This window comes from Balaenoptera ricei, chromosome 17 (assembly GCF_028023285.1).
Source record: "Balaenoptera ricei isolate mBalRic1 chromosome 17, mBalRic1.hap2, whole genome shotgun sequence".
Classification (NCBI taxonomy): Eukaryota; Metazoa; Chordata; class Mammalia; order Artiodactyla; family Balaenopteridae; genus Balaenoptera; species Balaenoptera ricei.
Window position 1 is genome coordinate 38004429 of NC_082655.1, and position 21336 is coordinate 38025764.

The window sequence follows — 21336 nt, forward strand, 5'->3', positions numbered from 1 at the left end:
AGGGATGCAGAGTGTGTAAATTAGGACTGTGTTAGGCCTATAGTTACTTAATCAAAGAGAGATTTATTATTCTCCCTTTATAAAAGGTCTAGAGATAAGGTTAATATAGCAGCAATGAAGTAACAACTGTGATAGGCTTTTTCTTATACTGTGCCATCCTTAGCATGTGGTCTTTGTTCTCATGCTTATTATCTCATGGTTGCAAGAGAGCTGCTCCAGCTCCAGCATTTTGTCTACATTCCAGACAGGAGGAAGAAGAGAAGAAGTGGGAAAGGGCTTTCCCAGAAACCCTCAGCTTATATTTTATTCATCAGAATTGAGTCACACGGTGACTTAGAGCTGGCGAACTTAGGGGAGTCTGGACACATTGTCATCCCTAATCAAATCAGGGCCCTATTAGTAAGAGATCTATGGAAAACTTCCTTTTCCAACAGTATATAAGATACATATATTGTAAGCTCTTTGGTTAATGAAGTGACCGATAGTCCTAGAGGAACTTTGTTGCTTGGGTCTGTTCAGTTTTCCTCTTCTTTATTGTGTGCTGTGTATTTAGATTATATTACATATTTTCCATGAAGGCCATATAACTGGAAATTCAAGTGGTTATAGAAAAAAAATACATTCCTCAGCTCCCAGGTCAAAATATATAATTGCAGAGTTTTCCCAGACCTCTGTTAATTAGGTAACTTGATAAGAATGTGGTTCGCATAGTTTGATGTAGATAAGGAAAGATTGACCATAGTGTAGTGCTGGGCTCTTCAGGTGCTTAATTTTTTTTTTTTTTTTTTACATTTCAGTTAAACCATTGAGTTTTTTTTTTAAATTAATTAATTAGTTAATTTTTTGGCTGTGTTGGGTCTTCGTTTCTGCGCGAGGGCTTTCTCTAGTTGCAGCAAGCAGGGGCACTCTTCATCGCGGTGCGCGGGCCTCTCACTATCGCGGCCTCTCTTGTTGTGGAGGACAGGCTCCAGACGCGCAGGCTCAGTAGTTGTGGCTCACGGGCCCAGTTGCTCCGCGGCACGTGGGATCTTCCCAGACCAGGGGTCAAACCCGTGTCCCCTGCATTGGCAGGCAGTTTCTCAACCACTGCGCCACCAGGGAAGCCCCAGGTGCTTAATGTTTGCATGTTGCTATTATTATTTTATTATAATGGTTAAAAATAGTTCAGGTACTAATGTTGTGCTTTAGAGATTTTAGTTGAGTGTGCTCTAGGAAGGGCACGATGTCTCAGATATTACCCATTATACATCTCCTAACCTTTGTGCATCTTGGTACCCATCAGCTCTTGCTCAGGTTTCTGCAACAGCTTCCTGTATGTTCACTTTGTCTTTCATTTTTGCCTACTCCAACCCATTTTTTTCCCTGAAGCTAGAGTGTTCTTTCTAAAATGCAAACCTAATCAAGCCATTCTCTGTTTAAAACCCTTAAGTGGCTCCCCATTGCTTAGCTAGATCCTGTCTCCTAAGGATGGCATACAAAGGCCTTCATGATCTGGCCAGTGCTTATGCTTCCAGGCTTCTCTCTTACCTGAGTTTCTCTTTTAAGCACCTGTTTACTTGTATTCTCTGTCACCTGACTCTTAAATTCTTTGAGTTTGGGATTATGACTTACTAAGTGCCCTTGGATCCTGCCACATAGTGGCTACTCAAGTATTGACAAGTATTACTAATTCCTGCCTGGATGACTCAACTGGAATATCCAGAAGCAACTTTACATTTAACATTCTAAAACCAAAGTTTTAATTGTTGCAGACAAGCCTTTCAAATTCCTGTTTTGTTAATAGCATCATCATGTACTTAGTCTTTCAACAACAAAACTGAGAATTCATCTGTTTCTTTTTCTGATACCTCTGATGACACTAATTCTTGTAGAGTCTCCTTCTGAAATGTCTTCACTATCTTTATCCTTTCTTCACTCCTTGAGAGAAGGAATCATATTTCTTAGCATACATCACAATGCCTAGCACTGTACTTTTTGTTGAATGAATGTGAATAGATATGGTATGGATAAGGAGTATGTGAAAGAGCATTGTTGGTTGAGAGGACCCTAGGGAAATCTGATTGTTGTTCTTGTTATGTACTTGAAACTACTAAGGGGAAAGAAAAGTAGTGAATTAAAGGGGTAGAAAATGTGAATAAATTCTAGAAATTTTGTACCACTTTGTAGCAGAATGCCTTGTACATAGTGCTTCTCAAATATTTGTTGAATGAAATGGTAAAACAAATATTGATAAAAAAATGGATCCTGTCTTCTAGATTTCACTTTTATATTCATACTGAACTTATGAAATAGTGAAGGATCAAAAAACAAAATTGGTTGGTTAAAAGATCCTAAAAGTGCTAAAAGATAAGGTAAGTGAAAAACTGGGAAATGGCAGGAACAAGCATTACATGTTTAGCTACTACTTACTTGTGTTAATGCAGATGTGTTAATGAGAACTGGCATAAAAATGATTTGGAAGAAAACAGTACAAATTGAAAAATTCCCACATAAAACAGTGGAATTTTGGTTAGAGAAAATGAAATTTGTATTTCTGAAATTGATATATTTTCTTAAGTCTATGCAGCTATTTGGGCATTTGGCAAATTGTCTTGCTTTCTACACTCTAAAAAGAGATGAGAGGGTGTTTTAGTTTTTTTTGTTCATTTTAGTGAGTACTGAACGTGTTCAATACTGCATTTTGGCGTAAATATTTGAGGGAATCCATCTGCATTGTTTATTGTTGAATCTTCTGTGTCTAGTCCAGTGCTTGGCACAGAGTAGGCATTCAGTAAGTATTTGTTGAATGTTTAAATCATAGAATGTTGGTGCTAGACTAGACCTCTGTAGGTGTACTTTATTTTTTTTTAATTTTTTAATTTATTTTTTATTTTTTGGCCGCACCCCGCGGCATGTGGGATCTTCCCTGACCAGGGATCGAACCTGTGCCCCCTGCAGTGGAAGCGTGGACTGTTAACCACTGGACCACCAGGGAAGTCCCAACTGTAGGTGTACTTTAGTTAGAGTTTTTCAAATGTACTCTGCTCTAAGGAGGTGCATCTAGGGGTATTTTCCACAAACAGTGAAGAATTGAGCAGAGTGAGAAACTTAGCCCTTGCTTTTATCTTTTTTTCTATGTTGGAGCTCATTCTAAAATTTTATTTGAGAAAAGACTTCTGGTGCTAAAGCATAATTAAGAACTATCTTATGGGTACAGAAAATGAGACCTAGAGATTTTACATGAATTGTCCTAGATCATAGCTAGTTAATGACTAGGATACTGTGAGGACCCACATTTGCTGACTCCAGGGCCAGTGCTGAAGAAAGCAATGTCTATACAATGATTCCAACAGTTCAAAGTAAAGTACTCATTCTCAAGGCAGTGCTAGAGATGGAGGCAAGAGCTGGTCAGCAATACTTTTGAATACTATGTGCCAGGTCATGTGGATATAAGGGAACCACAACTGACACAGCTTCTACATTCCTAGTACTGACACTCTAGAGAAAGAATTTCTCATATCTAAACCAAGAGAAATGTGTTGTTAATACATGCATCAGGGCACACAATTATTCACCTAATTTATTTTATATATATATATATATATATATATAATATAAATTCAATATATATATTATGTAAAAAAATTTATTTGACTAATATACTGAGTACCTACTCCTGACGGTAGCCCTTACGTGCTGCGCATAAGACATATAACAATGAATGAGCCAGACTTTGGAAGGACTTTCAGTCAGATGCACAAGACAGATGAATGGACAGGCTGTTTCAGTATAGTGTGATAAGAGCTCTGATGGGGTAAATATGGGGAACTGTATGGGTTGGAAGATGTTTGTAACGCCTCACCATTGGGAATTCAGGGAAAGCTTCCTCAGGGAGATCATACCCAAGCTGAGTTCTAAAGGATGACTTAGATTTACTGGACAAAGAGGAGAGGCGGTCCATGTGGTAGGAATAGCGCATTTCTAGCTTGCTTGCTCAGAGGCTTCTTTCTACCAGAGCAGCTCCTGTCCCATGTGTTCTGTTTGCTGATGTTTCTGGGTGAGATTCCATTTGAACACTGTTTCTGATGAAAAAAATAAATAAATAAAATTGAAACTCACCATACTGAAGGATTTGTGATTAACTGTGGCAGTTTTTATCAGTTCATCTATATGTATTCGTTTTTGGGTGGGCCAAGAAATAAATTGCTGTGATTTAGATTTATATTGGAAACAATTCAGTTTTCATAGGAGAATATTCATGTTGCCTTTGTGAAAACACTGTATTACCCCTATTAAGTTTAGAACACTATTAAGATGGTAGAAGGATGTTAATGAAACGTATGTAATGAAAAATAGCCATTTCTTTAGTATTTTAATTATCACATGCTTATAATGGCAAGATTAAAAAATACACCTTAGAAAATATTTGCAAAAGACTTATCTGATAAAGGAATGTTATCCAAAATACACGAAGAATTTAAAAAACTCAACAAGAATACAAATAACCCAATTAAAAAATGGGCCAAAAACCTTAACAGACACCTCACGAGAGAAGATACACAGATGGCAAATAAGCATATGAAAAGATGCTTCACATCATATGCCATCAGAGAAATGCAAGTTAAAACAATGAGATACCACTACACACCTATTAGAATGCCCAAAATCTGGAACACTGACAACACCAAATGCTGGTGAGGATGTGGAGCAACAGGAACTTCCATTCATTGCTGGTGGGAATGCATAATAATACTGCCAGTGTAGAAGTCAGTTTTTGACAGTTTTCTTCCAAAACTAAACATACTTTTAACCATATGATCCAGCAGTCTGGCTCCTTGATATTTACCCAAAGGAGTTAAAAACTTATGTCCACACAAATACCTGCACATGGATGTTTATATCAGCTTTATTCATAATTACCAAAACCTTAGAACCAGCCAAGATGTCCTTCAGTAGGTGGATGCATAAACTGTGGTACATCCAGACAATGGAATATTATTCAGCACTAAAAAGAAATGAGCTATCAAGCTATGAAAATACATAGAGGAAACTTAAACGGATATTACTAGTGAAAGAGGACGATCTGGAAAGGCTGCATATACTGTATGATTTCAACCATATGACATCCTGGAAAAGGCAAAACTATAGAGACAATAAAAAGATCAGTGGTTGCCTGGGGTTAGGAGGGTGGGGGGGATGAATAGGTAGAGCAGTGAAATTACTCTGTATGATACTATAATGGTGTATACAGTTGAAACCCAAAGAATGTACAACACCAAGAGTGGATCCTAATGTAAAGTATGGATTGGGTGACGGTGTTGTGTCAGTGTAGATCCATCACTTGTAACAAACATCCCAGTCTGGTGGGGGGATGTGGACAATGGGCAGGCTGTGCACGTGTGGGCGCAGGGGGCATATGAGAAAGCTCTGTACCTTTCACTCAGTTTTGCTGTGAACCCAAACCTGCCATAAAAAATCAAAGTCTATTAAAAGATACCTTTAGCAATACACTATTTTCTTCAATTAAGATGAAATTCAAGTTAACATAAAAATGTTAATTAACTTTTAGACAGGAAAAATTAACATTTGAATCTCTATAAGAAGCTTAAACAATGATTCAGTCCAAATAACTTGTACCACAGTAGTGTCTATATAAGGTGCAAATACATAAGGAAGTTTGTAGTGCTTTTTCTGTTTTTTTCCCTCTGGTTTCTCTGTTTTTTCCTCACTTCTCTTTTTATACTACTATTTTGAGTTGTGATACTAGAAGAAGACCGTTAGAATAAGGGTTTAGGGAGGATATGAAATGGAGACAGAGGAATGGCAAGGGTATGATACATTAGGCATGAGATGAGAGGAAGCCAAAAAAGAAAAAAAAAGAAAAAAGAGAGGAAGTAGTTTTATTGGGTTGAAGGTGTTAAATAGGGGAAAGGGAATGAATGGGACAGGAGAATGAAAGGTAGGGGAATGGCACAGGGGAAGGGAGTAGACTGTGCCTCATGAGTTTTGCCCCAGTTATCGAGGCATCGTGTTTCACCTTTGCTTCCTGGTGTATGCTGTAATTTGACTTGCATCTTCCATGTCCCTCCACCCACTGGAATTTTCAGAGTCGTATTTAACTATTTAACTGTGCCAAGAAGACATAGAATTGCTGGATTCTCGTATGTCCTGTAAGTACATATGGTGGCTTAGTCAAGATTCCTAGGCCTTATGGCTGAACTAAAACTTTGTGTTGCTTAAAATTATAAGTAACACTGAGCTAGTGTTTTGAAGCAAGCTCTCCCTGCTTCCTCTCCAGCCTTTAATAATCAATGTGTGGTTAAAAAAATAGATGTTAGTGTATCTAAATAATTTTACGGTTAGCTAACTTGCCCGCTAGTATGAACACTATCACCTTTGGCCCCTGACAATCCTGCACTGGATAATCCTCCTTAAAGGCTATTTGATTGTATTATTTTCTTGCATAAACTCCTTCATGGGTTCCCCATTGTCTGGACTGCCTTTTCTTCTTTGTCGCTAAAGTCTACGAATTTTTCTCCCTAGCATCTGCCACTAGGCTATGTATGTTGTTCAGTGAATGTTTGTTGATTACTTTTATATGATACAGGAATGAATTATGAATGAACGACGTCAGTGTCAGTGGAAACAGACTGGCTTAGAAGTCCCAGGTCTTGAACTCTCTGCTTATTTGTTTCTGTGTTTGTAATTTTTCAAAGTGTTGGCTTTAAATTGTAATCTTTAATTTGCCAGTCTTAAGTTTATATTCAGTGTGCAGTTGAAGGGAGACACAGTGGATAAAACACAGTAGAAAACTTGCCTACTGTCTTCTAACTTGTCAGTCTATATCATAATCAAATTGTGTTGAGTGTACCTTGAAAATATCTCTTGAATTTGTTTTCTACTCCAAGCCACGATCTGCTTATTAAAATGTAGGTTTTATTATTATTCAGGTATAATGAGACCAGCATATCAGGAGATAGATTGTTATACTTCCAGATCTGAGAAGGGTGTGGGTGAGAGAGGGGGACCCATACAGGGAAGCACCAGGGTCAGTTAGGAGGCAGAGGGAGTGGGGGAAATGTGGGCAAGAGCCTTTATTGTGGTTTATGTGGGAAGGAATGGGTGAAATTGAGTAAACAGGTTTAGGATTGGCTAGATTGAATAATTTCTTTGTGATCTGGGGCTGTCCCTGTTTGTCTGGTATACGGCCCTGGGGTGATTAGGGCTGGGAAATGGTGGCCCTGGGGGTAGTTGAGAGCATGAAACTCCCGATTGGCTTGTTTGCATGTGAAAGGTACGCTCACAGATGCTATCTCTAGGAATTAGCTAACCCTGAGAGAGGAACAGTGGAGACTTTGTCAGTAGGCCCCAGATGTCAAAGCAGCACAAATACAGAAAATAAAAAGATACACTTAATACAATCTCTTGCATGCACAGACCAACAGAACCTTCTAACTGGTCTACCCGTGTCCATATTTGCTTTCCTACAATCCAGCTTTGAAGCAGTAGCCAGAGGAATCCTAAAAGTATAAATTACATCATGTCATTCCTCTGCTTAAAATTCTTCTCTTGAATATCTGTTGAAGCCCAATATCCTTATCTTGTTTTTGAGGCCCTTCGTTATCAGCTCCTGCCTCCATCTGCAACTACATTGCATTCTACTAATTTTTCACTCACTTTATTCTAGGCATACTGATCCCTTGAAAATGATTTGCTCTTTCTCTCCTCAGGGCCTTTGTACAGACAGTTCTTGGTACCTGAATGCTCTTTATAACTGGTTAACTTCTAGCCGACCTTTGACTCTAGCTTAAATGTTATTTCTTTGGGGAGGCCTGAATTAGGTCCCTTCTGTTAATTTTTCTGTGACTGTTAATTTGTTTACTTATTCATTCCTGTTGTTTGTGCATACAAGGAGGGAGGTACTGAGGATAAAATGGAGAGCAAGGCAGATTGGCACCTATCCTCATGGAGCTTCTTTTCTTCTAGGGGAGGCAGAGAAAAGTCAATGACAAAGCAATTATAAGATGTTATAAGTGCTTTAAAGTATTGATGCAGAAGATACCAGAGGATGACCAGTAGTAGGCCATTATTACGTATAAACTTTGGGGTTTAAGCATTTCTTTCTTTTCCAAATGTAATTTGTAATCCACAGCCACCAATGGAGGGGGGATATTTTGTTGTTAAAGCTCACCCATGTCTACTTTCAAAGTTTTTTCATATACGCCAGTGCTTCCCAAGTCAGGGGCTACCATAGAATATGTGTGCTATTCCATTCTTCCATATGAACTAGGAACAGTTTTATTTGCAGAAATGATGAATGCAAAATAAAGTCTCAGCCAGTTTATCTCATAGCACTTCTCCTTCTTTTCTTACCACAGTTAGTAATTATATTTACTTGTGGATTTACTTCTCTAATACCTGTGTATCTCTTGCTGGTATGTGCTAGAGGAGAGTCAGAATTGTGTCTGTCTGGTTTGTCTGGTCTAATGCTTGGCTTGAGTAGAGGGTCAGTGAATGAATGTTGAGTGATTGATAGAAACTGTATTCGGGTGTGTGTCCTTAACATGGCTGTTTAGGTCTATCTGCTTAAATATTTTTCTAGGTTAAAATTATTGAGGCCATTTTTTTTTTTTTTAAAGATTTATTTATTGATTGATTGATTGCTATGTTGGGTCTTCGTTTCTGTGCGAGGGCTTTCTCTAGTTGCGGCAAGCGGGGGCCACTCTTCATCGCGGTGCGCGGGCCTCTCACTATCGTGGCCTCTCTTGTTGCAGAGCACAGGCTCCAGATGCGCAGGCTCAGTAGTTGTGGCTCACGGGCCTAGTTGCTCCGCGGCATGTGGGATCTTCCCAGACCAGGGCTCGAACCCGTGTCCCCTGCATTAGCAGGCAGATTCTCAACCACTGCGCCACCAGGGAAGCCCGAGGCCATTTTTAATGATATAGAATTGTTGGTCTTTGATCCGTTTACTTGATTGTGTATTAGAATGGGCCACAAAATATTTTTTGAAGAGAATTTTACCTTTCCCCAAAGGTGTTGCCTTGACTCACCCCCTAAAGAGGGCTAGAGCTGCCCTTTTATGTAGCTGCCCAGATTAGAATCTCTAATTTTCATAGGAGCTGTCAGTCCTACCCTTAGAATTGCTGATTATTTAGTGTAGATTGCAAGATAAAATACATGTTTTCTTTGTGCTTTTCAGTGAACATAACCTTCAACTCATTGCTAATTTAACACCTTTGAAAATTTTGAATAAGAAAATTAATATTTAAAGAAGTTTTCTGAAGGATATGTCATCTATCTTCTGGAGTGAATCTTAGCTGTGGGTGTATATCAAAGTCACCTATAAAGGTTTTAAAACATCTGCTGAATTAGAAACTCCAAGGTGTGGGGTCTGGGCCACAGGTGATTCTGATGCACAGCCAGGTGTAAGAGCAGTACTTCCTATAAAGGTTTCTACACAGGCACTCATAACCCAAAGAAGTGTATGTAAAGAAAGCTTTTTTATGTTTCCCTGTAAGTTGAAGTTTTGGCTCTATAGATTAGATTCATTTGTAAACAAACACTTTTAAATGGTTTAGTGAATATTTATGAACTCTTAATAATACTTTCCATTCCCAACACCTAGCAAAGTTGAGTGTTGTCTGCAGATTTAAGGTGTGAGATGGGGAGTAACGAGAGATATGGGTAGAAAGGTAGACTTTGAAAGGTCATGTATGTGATATGAAGCAGTTCTGTCTTTTTTTCCTTTGGTAATGGAGAGCCATTGGAGCTTTTTTTCTTTTTTTTAATCAGGAGAGCAATATGATTAGCCTACTTTACTTTTGTTTTAAAGGAAAGTTACTTGTCAGCTATATGGAGCATAGATTAGAATGGGTGAGAAAACTATGACAAGGAGACCGAAGCAAGTCTGTGCAAGAGGAGCAGTAGGGATAAAACAGGACTGAATTCTAGCCCTGTAGCTACCTGTTTTAGTTTAAGCCCTTAAGCTCTAACCAATCTGCTCTACCCTTGGCTTCAAGACTTAGTTAATATTGCAAAGGCTTTACTGAGAAGTCTTTCCCCAACCGTCTTCTCTTAATCTCTTCTTTTGGTAGTCTCTTTATGTGGTCTTTTATAGTACTTTCCATTTTTCATTGTTCTTTTTTGCTTTTTTGATTCCTATGTCTTATTTATCTTACACTGATGCCACTTTTCATGATAGCTACTTCTAGATAGAAATATCTATTGAACAAGTTGTTCCCTAAACATGCCATTCTTGGTTTTTCCCTTGCCTTTGCTCATGGTCTTTCTCTTTTCCAAATCTTCTTATCTCTCTTCTACACCCATATCTTGAAGTTTTAACCTTTTTTCCATAATTCAAATTCCACCAATTCTGCGAAGTTCTCTAGGTTGACTCTGCCATGGTCACTTCTACCTATGAGCTCTTGTAGTATTTAAGCTGTGTACTACTTTATGCTTCCTTGTATTTTTCATCTTTTTATGTATTCTGTGAATGTGGATATTCTGTTTTGAGTTGAGCAAGATATTTTACACATCACTGTATATAGCATACCCTGAATAAATATCAATTGTTACGGTCATTTGCCCCATTCTAAGTTTTCCTAAAAACAACTCGGCTATCAACATAGTTTATTCTGCTCTGAAACACATGAAACCTCAGCTCAGAAATATTTTAAATTGTCAATAATTATAATTACCTGAATTTAAAGCAAAAAAAATTATAATTATTTTTCTCCAGGATTTTAAAGGCCAAAATACAAGATAATTAAAAAAAAAATTGTTTTGGCCTCATTGAAATATAAAGTATTGAAATGTAAAGTTGAGTGTTAATATTTGACTGAATGCAAAATCCTTTAGAAGATTTATATATATATATATTTTTTATAAGTTTATTTATTTATTTATTTTTTGGCTGCGTTGGGTCTTCGTTGATGCGTGCGGGCTTTTCTCTAGTTGTAGCGAGCGGGGGCTGCTCTTCGTTGCAGTGCACGGGCTTCTCATTGCAGTGGCTTCTCTTGTTGCAGAGCACAGGCTCTAGGCGTGTGGGCTTCAGTAGTTGTGGTACGTAGGCTCAGTTGTTGTGGCTTGCAGGCTGTAGAGCGCAGGCTCAGTAGTTGTGGCGCATGGGTTTAGTTGCTCTGCGGCATGTGGGATCTTCCCAGACCAGGGCTCGAACCAATGTCCCCTGCATTGGCAGGGGGATTCTTAACCACTGCGCCTCCAGGGAAGTCCCTAGAAGATTTATATTTAAAATGCTTTAGTTAAAGGAAAATATTTTCATTTGTTCCTTATGTTAAAGAGTATGTCCTTTGCCAAAACAAAGCTTTATTTTCTTGGGAATCACTCAAAACATTTGGACCTCCTCTGGTTTGTAATCCTGTTAAAATTTCATCCATGAATTAAAGCCTAATTATACACAGTTGGTGAACCCTACATAGATACAATTCCATGTACAATAATAGTTTACTCATTAAGTTTACTTATTGGAACATTATGAAATGTTGAAAATATTTTGAATTGGGATTAAGAAATAATTTTATTTGGGAATTAACTGAGTTTAATTGTCTATATATTTTTCTTTAGCCCATATGTTGTAAAGTACTATGGCAGTTACTTTAAGAACACAGACCTCTGGATTGTTATGGAGTACTGTGGAGCTGGCTCTGTCTCAGACATAATTAGATTACGAAACAAGACAGTAAGTATTTTTAAATTGTTTTGCTAATCTCATTTGTAAAGATTCATAGTTTAGAATCTGACTAGGTAGTGTTTTGTTACAAGAAAAATATTAGTGTGAGAAAAGAAAAGGTTTTGAAGTGTAAAGGGATCTAGTATGAGGTGTGAGAATCAGTCAAAGTCACAAATTTGCCGTTTGTCATATGGCAAATACAGGAGTCATATGATGGTTTAATTTATTTATTAGGATAATTTTTGGTTGGTCACCAAGAAACTACCATGGCACTCCTCTTCTTCATTTGGAATCAGTGTGCATGTTCTTTATTAACATGAGTTCAGTAAGTTATGGCTAGAATTTTATTTAAAGTTCATAATATTCACGGTATTTATCTTGTTTTTTGCATTATAACCTATGATTGGTAAACAGTTGAAGTTTTATGTTTCTGAATCTTAACAATAACTGAAAAACAATTTTTGTCTTATTTTCCCAAATATTGTCAGGGTGTTTGAAAGTAATAGAGCTAGATTATAAATTTTTTTTTTCCTGGTAAATTCAGCTTTGTGAAATTTGTTTTTTAATAATAACTTTTTATGGCTATGTTTTAACTCGCAATAAAAGAGCTGTTTATAAAATTGTTTAGGCTAGCAATGCACCTAGTTTCCTTTCATAATTTATGAGGACAAAGTGACCTTTTTAAAATCTGTGAATGACTAAGAATAATAAATCAGAGAAATAATCTGTAATTCCATGAGACAGTATCCCAATTACTATATGTCTTTATTACATGTAGTCAGACATGTTTCAGTAAAATACATTCAGAAAAATACTTAACTACTTGAGTCAATTCGTGGTTAACCAGAATCATTTCAAAGTTTGATTGGGGAAGCACGTTGTAAGTTTATCCTACCAATTTTTTTTTTTCTGTTAGAGAAAATAAAGTAAATAGGATTTCTTTTAAAGGAAGTGAGATAGAACTTAAAATAATCCCTGCTTTGACAAAATAGATTAAGTGATTTGTGACATTCCAATTATATACTTTAGAATTTGTATGGTGCTTAACTAACATTTATGTAAATCAGATGACTCCTGAGTGGCAGAACAATGCTTTAATTGAAGATAATTATACTCCAGTTAGAGAAGTGTTTTAAAACCGTTCCAGGGCTGAACTCAGTGTATTTGGTATTTAAAATTACCAAGTAGGAACATGAAGTAAAACTGAGTGAAATGGAAAATCTGTTTTCTTTATTTAAATGCTAATGTTACCATTTTGAGTACAGAGGAAGAATATGATCCAAGTACTTTATTTCTTGTTGCTAATAAATACAAACCGTGAAGGTATACTGCAGTTCTAAAAGCTAGATATGGATGGGATCATTATCCTCAGGAATCTCCTTCACCAGTTATCAAAGGAAAGATTTTATCCCATTTGCATTCTTTTTTAGAAGACAGAATCCACCTAACATGTTTGGGGATCATACATTTGGAATAGTCTAATTGTTATTCTCACAGACGGTTTCCCTTGGGCTTGGGGAGGCATGGAAGGGTCTGATTCCCAGATACAAGAAGAACCCAGAGCTGCACGAGATGGCTCAGGAGTTGTGGGTATATTATCTCTGGGTGTTGCCTTGATAACAGCTCCTGTTAAATCTCAAGAATATTCTATGCTACTTATGCTACTTTTCCTTCATTTATGTATTATTTAAAAAGAGTACCATTGTTATGAAGGTTGGCAGTATACGGGGATATGTATCATCCTCTTTTTTTTTTTAAAACACCTGGAGATTGTAAATATTTGATCATTTTATAGGAATGTTCAATGGAGTGATAATCTTGATTGTTTGAATTTCAGAGGCATGGCTGTTACTGATTGGCTAGCTTTCAAAGATGTGACCAGTGAAACAGTTGTCCTTATCTATTAACACTCACTCCAGTAGTTAATTGTTTTCATGGTCACGAACAATCAATCTTTTTCTAAGAGTATGGGAACTTTTTTTTTTTTGGCTTTATATGCTCTTTTGTTTTTTGTTACATGCTTTGTTGTTTCTTTTAATTCTATATACATTTTATTTTTATTTATTTTTTAAAATTCTATATACATTTTAAACAGCACAAGGCATTCTTATTATTATTTTATATTGTCAGTGTTTATATTTATACTTTTTATTGCTTTTTACTCTTTTCTGCATTTCTCAGTTGCCTGAACAGTGTTCTTTAGTGTTTCCTTATATAAGGGTATGATGGTGTTAAGATCTCTCTCTTTTTTTTTTTTGTATGAAAATGTTATCTCACTTCATTTTTGAACGATTCATTTGCTGGATAAAGAATTCTAAGTTGGCAGTTTCTTTTAGATTTTTGATTTGTTTTAAGAGGAATGACTCTTGGAAAACCACCTAAGTAACAACACACTTTTTGTAGAATTATTCTTGTCTTTGAAAGAAATCTCATGGATGAACTATTCTGGACTTTCAGTTCGATTGCTATCTGTTTTTTGATCATGTGTTTCTTTGAAAATTAAAGGCACAGGGAAGAAAAATCTGACTAAGATTTGTATTTTGGTGTTTTGGTATATGCTTTTGCCTCAACTGCTCCCCCACCTTTGAGTGTTTCCCCTACCCCCCAGTCTTTGCCTAGTGAATTTGTATCCATGAAGGACCAGATCAAATATCACCTCCTCTTTGAAACTTTCCCTGTTTTCCCAGGTAGTTTCTTATCTATTTGGTAATTGGTTGATTAATGAATTAGGTAAGTCTTTATTGCATATTCACTCTTACATAAAGAGCACAATAAATTCTAGCTGCCATTATTATTATAATTTTTACTGTTATTATTATTATCTTACATATTTTGACTGCTAGGTAGACTGAGCATCTTGTCATATGTGTACTGGCTCTTTTATTTCCTTTTTGTGCTTATCCTTTGCCTTTTGTTGTTGTCGGTGGTGGTGGTCTTTTTCTTACCAGTTTGCAGGTTTGCTTGACAGTTTGCTAATAGTTTTATGAGTACTTCACATTTCATTTTAAAAGTCAAGAAGCCAGTTATCTGATTGTCAGCATAGATATTAAAGAAGGAATTTCAAAATATCTCTTTCAGTGGTTTTATGCCCTGACCTATACTTTTTCTTTGGGAAACACCTAGGAAAAGATAAAGGCATAGAATTAAGTTTGGGGGTTAACTAGAACTCCCAGTGATTGGAACTGAGCCTGAGTAGCAAAGGGTTGGGATTGGATTGTTGGCAGTTGAGCTGATAATGAATGGTAATTGTGGTAATTAATGGTAGTAGTACTAGGGGTAGGATGAAGGTGAAACCCTCCTATATTCTGGTGTGTGATAAAAGTTTCTCTGAGTCTTCTGGTTGCAATTAGAGTAAAAATTACTGTTTGGTTAGTATTCATTGACTCTTTCAGTTTATAAGTATTGAAGGATCTATAAGTAAGTGTATGTGAGTTAAATTCCTGATTTCTGTGATCAAACCCACAAACACAGCTCATGTCCTGGTATCATGTATCTTCAGTAACTGACTTTTTTTTTTTTTTTTTACAGTATTTAAAACCATCTTTTGAGCTTGGTGAAACCTATGTGTAGATAACCTTACTGTGGTATCCTGTACTTGGACATCACATTTAATTATTAGTTAGCTTTTAGTCTTTAGGAGAAGAGTAATTGCAGTTGCTTTCCCCTACTATAAGCCACTCAAGGGCAGAAATTTTTATATATTCATCTTGGAAATATTACAAGTGCCTGGAATAGCTACTGGCATCTAGCAACCTTTGATGAATGTTTGTTGAACTGAAACAGGATCAATTCCTTGGCTGCTTATTCTGTGAATATAAACAATCTTACTCATCTATTCAGTGTTATAGTTTTGTAGATAAATTGTAATTTGCATGGCTACTACTATTTAGTATTAATGTTGTGGGTTATTGAACAGATACGATCATATACCAAAGAAAGGCCATAAAAAGTGTGCCTGAAGGTTTCCTTGTGAGGACATATTTTAAAAACCAATATATTTTATGTTAAATGCCATTTAACTTCTAAACACTTATGCATTTCAAGTATATACTGCAAAGTAAAAATAGATAACTCTGTGAAATTGAAGCTTTTTAAAGATAGATTATATTTTTGATTAGAGGCTTTCAAAATGATCTTTACATAATTCTTAAGCTGTGCCTTGACATATGGAAGAAATAGAATCCATGTCTTAGACGTTTATTGTGTATTTGGAAATGTTCTAAGAAAACGCCTAAGGTTTGTCTCTCCCACTTTGGCCCATTTTTTGATTTGACCACTTATTTTAATTCAGCCTAGCACTGTGGATTTTAGTTTTGGCTCTTCCACAAACTAGTTTTATAATCTGGTGACTTCAGCTTCCTCATCTGTTAAATAATAAGTAACATTTGTACAGTGCTTTACATTTTACTTGGCAGTTTTATTTACATTTTGGTTGAACGGAAAGGTTCAAAACACATTTATTGATCTAGGCCTGGTGCTCTGCATTTGAGGTACAAATAACTCTAATAAATGTTGCTGTTGTTGCATTGTTTGCAGACTAGTTGAGGTAATACATACATAAAAAGCTAAATTTGAGTCTATAAAGAGTTAGAGGTCTTTAGGGGCAGTAAAGGAGAAGCAGTTAGCCTAACATGGAAGTTCAGTGAAAACTTCATAGGAGAGAGAACCCTTTAGCATGATCGTGGAAGAGGAGGAGTCATCTGTCATTAGAATCAGGCTCCACAAGAGCAGGGTTTTGTCTTCTTTGTTCACTGTTCTATCTCTGCTCCTCCGTCAGTGCCTGACATGCAGGATGCTGGGTAAATATTTGTTGTATGCATGAATGAATGAATGAATGAATGACTCAGAGAAGAGAGGGCAAAGGACATCTTGGGAGAGAAAACAATGATATGCTAAAATTATATTTCCATCTTTAAAAGTCCAGTGTCATACTCCTAGATCACCTGAAGGAAAATGTTCCCAGTATCTGGTTTAAATGGATTTACTTTTCTCACACTTAATTGCTCAAAATCATTGTCATATATTAGTTTGATGGGTCTATGTTAGGATCATGATCTTAGCACCATAATTTTTTGTTTTTCCTGGAGTTTTTCCTTTTTTTTTTTCATGTTGAAAGAAGCAGCATATGCCATCTTTATCATTTCACTAATGTCTTCTAGCTTCTTACTCATTTTATCTATTTCCTGGAATTTATGTGATTCTTCTTTAGAAGACATTCTTTGGAGCTTCCTGATTTCTTGTTCTAATGTGGACTCATTGCTTTTTAGGTCTGCTGTAGAGCTGCATCCTTGGAATTTCTTTTCACTGGACTCCTGGGTTAGTGCCACCATTTTCTTGTATATTTCCTATTTCCTTGGTTTTTCACTCTTGTTTCATATTTTTCCTAAACTATCTTCTTCAAGGTGTAAGAGTTAAGAGGTCAACTATTTGAATCCTTGCATATCTGAAAATGCCTTTATTTTGTTTTCATACTTGGTTGATAGTAGCCTATGTAGAATTTTACATTGAAAGTAAGTTTCTCTCAGAGCTGTGGTCGCTTCCCTCCATTATCTTCTAGCAGCCAGTGTTGCTAATGTTATACATAGCTAATGCCTGTCAGAGTCTTAGTTATTTGTAGGTGCCCCCTGCCCCAGAACTTCTGAGACTTTTTTCTGTATTCTCATGTTTCTGATGTTGCATAAGGAACAAGACATTTCACAAGGATGTGCCTGAGTGTGAGTCCTTTTTATTAGTTATGCTCAGCACTCAGTAGTTCCTTTCAAATAAACACTTGTGTCTTTCTTCAGCTTTGGAAAAATTTCTTCGATAGTTTCCCCCTCTGTTGTATTCATTGGATGGCGAAATCTCCTGAATTTTATTCTTTTTTTCCCTCCTAGATTTTCTGTCTCCTTTTTGGGGGTGGGGTAGGGGGTAGGTTTTTTTCGACTTTATTTTCTGACTCTTCTAAACTGAACTTTTTATTTCAGCAGTTATATTTTAATTTACAAGAACTCTTATGTTTTTGATTATTCCTTTTTCATGACATCTTGATGCTTGAGGCATGGCTGCAAAATCTTTTCTAATCACTCTAAGAAAAATAAGTTTTGAAAAAATTATTTTCTGTTTTCTGAATCATCTTTATTTCCACTGGGGTTATTGTTTCAGTTGCTTGATCCTGGTGTTGCCCATGGCAGGCTGACCACCAGAAAGGCTGACTAGCTCTCATCAGAAGCATTGGGATGATGCTTTTTGCCTGGCAGGTATAATGTTAGGATGAACTGGCTGGGAGCTGGCTTTAGGGGGAAGTGCCCAAAGAGGTGGTTTGTTCAGTTTGTTAGCCATTCCCCTCCCCTGCCTTTTTTGGGGCCTGGGGATAAATGCCAGAATGCATGTAATCTGTATGTATAGAGTAGGGATGAGGAGCCAAGTCTTGTTCTGTTTCCTTCTTTTCAGCTTCCATGGAAAAGCTAACCTACCTTTTCCATTCCCCTTCTCGCTCCTGCCCTCCCTACACAATGATTCTAACTTGGAGCCCCTTTGGTGTTTACTTGGTAATCACTCTCTTGTGTTGCACACCTCTTCTTTGCCTGCTCTTGCCTGTGATTCTTCATAGAAATACTTCCAAATTTATTATACTCTCCCGTGCTGATTCTTTTTTTTTTAAAATTAATTTATTTTTATTTTCATTTATTTTTGGCTGCATTGGGTCTTTGTTGCTGTGCGTGGCCTTTCTCTAGTTGCGACGTGCGGGGGCTACTCCTTGTTGCGGTGCACGGGCTTCTCATTGCGGTGGCTTCTCTTGTTGCAGAGCACGGTCTCTAGGCATGCGGGCTTCAGTAGTTGTGGCACACGGGCTCAGTAGTTGTGGCTTGCGGGCTCTAGAGCACAGGCTCAGTAGTTGTGGCGCACGGGCTTAGTTGCTCCTCGGCATGTGGGATCTTTCCGGACCAGGGCTCAAACCCGTGTCCCCTGCGTTGGCAGGCGGATTCTTAACCACTGCGCCACCAGGGAAGCCCTGATTCTTTTATTAGTTTATTTATTAAAAATTTTTTTTCTATCAGTTTAGTGGGATTTTAGAAGGAGGAAAGACAGAGAATTAAACAAATTAACTACAAATTCAGGTTGGTTTTTGAACCTGAATCAATGATATCTCCTCTTCTCCGTCCCACCTACCTCCTTATACATACTTTTATACTCTTAGGTGTTTCAATTAGTACAGCTACTTTGAGGAGTACAGTTTGATAATCTACTGTAAAATTGAATGTATAAGTACCCTGGGATCCATCCAATGATTCTCCTCTTCCATTTGTACCTTAAAGAAACCCTAGCACAATTGGTTAGTGAGAAATGTCCCAGAGTGTTGTCACAACAGAAAATTGGGAGCAAACTTAAATGTTGATGAGCACTAGACCCTGGACTAGAGAATTGCTTCTGTTCTTTGGGTCTCCATAGTTTTGTAGCTCTTTGGTGAAGGCAGACTCTGAGAATAGCATTCTGGTTGAAACCTCTCAGGGTACCCAGCTGTGCAGGTTGAAACGACATTAAAATACCAACTTAAAGTTTGTGTCTTAAAACACAATAAATGTCCAGTTTGTTGTATACGAGGAATTTTTATTGTCTGCTTTTCCCAGGATGAAATATTGATATATATCTGTGATTGGGTGGGAGCAGGGGAGGGGGCATTGAGGGAATACAAAATAATGGAGAGGAAGTTCCAGACTGAAGAGAGCAGTTCCTAAGTTATGTATATGTATTTTCCTGAAGGCTTGTGGTGGACTTGTTATTTTATAATGGAAATAATTGGGAAAGTCAGGTTTATTTAGGTATCACTTTAGAAGTGTGAAGGACACATTGAGACCATTCTTGGTAAATTCTTACCGATTGTTAGTTTTATAGCAGTGATTCTCAACTCCAGTGACAGACGTTTGGTAGATATTGTAATAGCTATTACTATAGTACTGGTATGTGCCAGGCACATTGTATAGATTATTGCATTTAATCCTCGTGTAAGGGCTGAACAACTATGTGAGGTAAGAACAATTATTGACCCATTTTCCAGATGAGAAACTGAATCATAGAGTGGTAAAGTAGATTAGAGGGAAAGAAAGGGTTGAAATTATAGCTGACTGCTAGAATTGAACTGTAGAAGTTAAAAGCATAGAGTCTGGAGCCCAGAATGTCTTGAATTCTGGCTCTGCTACATACTAGTTGTGAGAACTTGGGCAAGTTTCTTATCTTTTCTGTGACTCGTTTTCTTCATTTGCTAAATGGGATAAGAAGACTACCCTACTTCATTGAGTTGTTCTGAAGCTTGTACATATGTAAAGTGCTCGGAACAGCATCTGGTACAAAAGAAGTCCTATATGTATTTGCATGGTTATTGTCATCATCGTCCTATCTTCTCACTTACATAGATGGGAGTGTCTTTGCATTGTGTACATTATCAGATAATGTGTTTGGGTGGAATAATACAGAGGACTGTGGAACCAGGGACAGAATCCTAGCATTCACCATTGGTACCTCGAATTATCATTGTTAATGAGGGAGGTATGTAAGCTCCGTGAGATAGAGCTTACATTTTTAGGTGCAGTGAGAGTTTCTTTAATAGAATCGGGCAGTGGCTATTCAGAATATACTAGGATATTTTATTTTAGTGCCCTTAGAATTAATGCCTTATACATAATAGTCTTTTTGGTAAATGTTTGATTTGTTGTATTTTAAAAATATATATTCTGCCTTGATGTTAATTATGTACTACTTCAGACAGGTTTTTTTTCCCTTAGTGAAGGCATACCAGTTTCTTACTGATTTAAGATTTATTTGGAGCTTCAAAGTTTGATATTATTTCATCATTAATAATAGACATCTTTTTGATATGTGTGGATTTCTATTCCATAAAGTGCTTTTTAGGGTTTATATTTGCCTCTGTGTTATTGGACTAATTCATGTTTGACTTTCCTAATCACCTTGTTGCATGTTCCCTCTTTGTGTAATAGATACTAGTTCATACGGGCTTTATAATTCCATATATATTGAGTGCTTTTCTGTTGTCTTCTGATCTCTTTTTCAGGAATCTTTTCATGTGGGAAAGGATTTTAAAATGTCTGCCCACTGACCATTTTCACAGTAGAGTATCATTTCTCTTTCTCTTCAGATCAAGGGATTATAAGCAGCTTGTGTATATGTATATTTACATATGGTGTAAGTAGTGAAAGCTTTCATTTTGAATCACTAGTTGTCGGACTTTGTGATAGATTATTAATTTTTTTTTTTTTGCCAGACATCTGCAATCCAGATTTCATGAAAGAAAACCCCTCTCTGCCCTTTTGTATATAATAATGGCTAAAATATTCTAGTTATGTTTTCTAATGTATGTACTTTGTGTTGAGCAGATTTTTGTTTTTCTAGAAGAATCCCATAAATTTTTTATTGTCTAAAACCTTGGCTATTTTATATCCTCAACCTTCCTGTTTTTGGGTGGGATGAGATAGAGTGGTGAGGGGTGGAAGGGAGTTACTGAGTTGCTCTGCTGTTTTTTCCAGTGTTTTCCTCATGTTGAATACCTAAGGGCCCCATTAAATGTATGTATTGTTTTTCCCAAGAAAGAAGGAGTAAGAGGGGGAGAAATTTTGATTGTAAAGCAGTTGGAGTCTGAAGCTTGATGGATGTTCAGATAAAGCCTTGTATGT

General features: G+C 36.9%; 1 protein-coding gene across 1 annotated transcript in view; it reads left to right on the forward strand.

Moving 5' to 3' along the window:
* STK3 (serine/threonine kinase 3) overlaps positions 1 to 21336 on the forward strand; it is a 315279-nt gene that overhangs the window by 52819 nt on the left and 241124 nt on the right. Inside the window, exon 4 of the mRNA XM_059901561.1 lies at positions 11563 to 11677. Within this exon, the coding sequence (XP_059757544.1) occupies positions 11563 to 11677 (115 nt within the window). The remainder of the gene's footprint in view (positions 1 to 11562; positions 11678 to 21336) is intronic.